This window comes from Eimeria mitis, genomic scaffold (assembly GCF_000499745.2).
Source record: "Eimeria mitis Houghton genomic scaffold, Emh_scaff5248, whole genome shotgun sequence".
NCBI classification, from domain to species: Eukaryota; Apicomplexa; class Conoidasida; order Eucoccidiorida; family Eimeriidae; genus Eimeria; species Eimeria mitis.
In genome coordinates this window covers 313-1151 of record NW_013573532.1, presented here as the reverse complement: position 1 = coordinate 1151, position 839 = coordinate 313, and the positions used below count along the sequence as shown (strand labels likewise).

General features: G+C 61.0%; 1 protein-coding gene across 1 annotated transcript in view; it reads left to right on the top strand.

Annotated features, from left to right (window-relative positions):
* The window catches only part of EMH_0080770 (2-oxoglutarate dehydrogenase, putative), a gene marked incomplete at both ends in the record, with an annotated part of 1044 nt that extends 408 nt beyond the window's left edge, over positions 1 to 636 (top strand). Inside the window, 2 exon segments of the mRNA XM_013500300.1 lie at positions 3 to 619; positions 623 to 636. Coding sequence (XP_013355754.1) covers positions 3 to 619; positions 623 to 636 — 631 coding nt within the window.
* Between the last annotated feature and the right edge of the window lie 203 nt (positions 637 to 839).

Genomic DNA, 839 nt, shown 5'->3' with positions numbered 1-839 from the left:
CTGCATTCTCCATGGTCGGTTCACCAGCAGACCAGGAGCTACAGCAGCAGCAGCAGCAGCAGCAGCAGCAACAGCCTACTGCACGACAGCAGGTCTCTTGCTAGCAGCAAGGGTATCACCAGCAGCAGCAGCAGCAGCAGCAGCAGCAGCAGCAGAGGTAGAAGTCCGTTTTCTTCTGCAGCTGGGTCCGCCACCCCCTCCTCACCAGCAGCAGCAGCAGCAGCAGCAGCAGCAGCAGCAGGAGCAGGAGGAGATGCAGCAGCAGATGGGTTTCTATCGGGTACTGGTGCTTCTTATGCTGAGCAGATGCTGCTGGCGTGGAGACGCGATCCCAGCTCCGTGCATGCATCCTGGGCTGCATACTTTAGCAACCTAGAGGCTGGCTTGCCCCCTGCTGTGTGTTTCACTCCCCCCCCTACTCTGCAGCAGCAGCAGCAGCAGCAACAACAGCAACATCCTAAAACCCCAGCAGCAGCAGCAGCAGCAGCCGCCGCTGCAGCAGCAGCAGCAGCAGCAGGAAGTGGTGGTGTGAGCGGTACTCCATCACTGGTATCAGCAGCAGTAGCACCAGCAGCAGCAGCTGGCGCTGCCGCTGCCGCCGCCGCCGCCGCAGCAGCAGNGTATCAGCAGCAGTAGCACCAGCAGCAGCAGCTGGCGCTGCCGCTGCCGCCGCCGCCGCCGCAGCAGCAGCAGCAGCAGCAGGTGAGGGAGAGAGCTATACTGCTGCTGCTGCTGGGGGCGGAGTGTACACCGACAACACCCAGTCTATACACGATACCTCTCGACTCATACAAATGATAAGAGACTATCAAACCCGGGGGCATGAGCTTGCATGCATA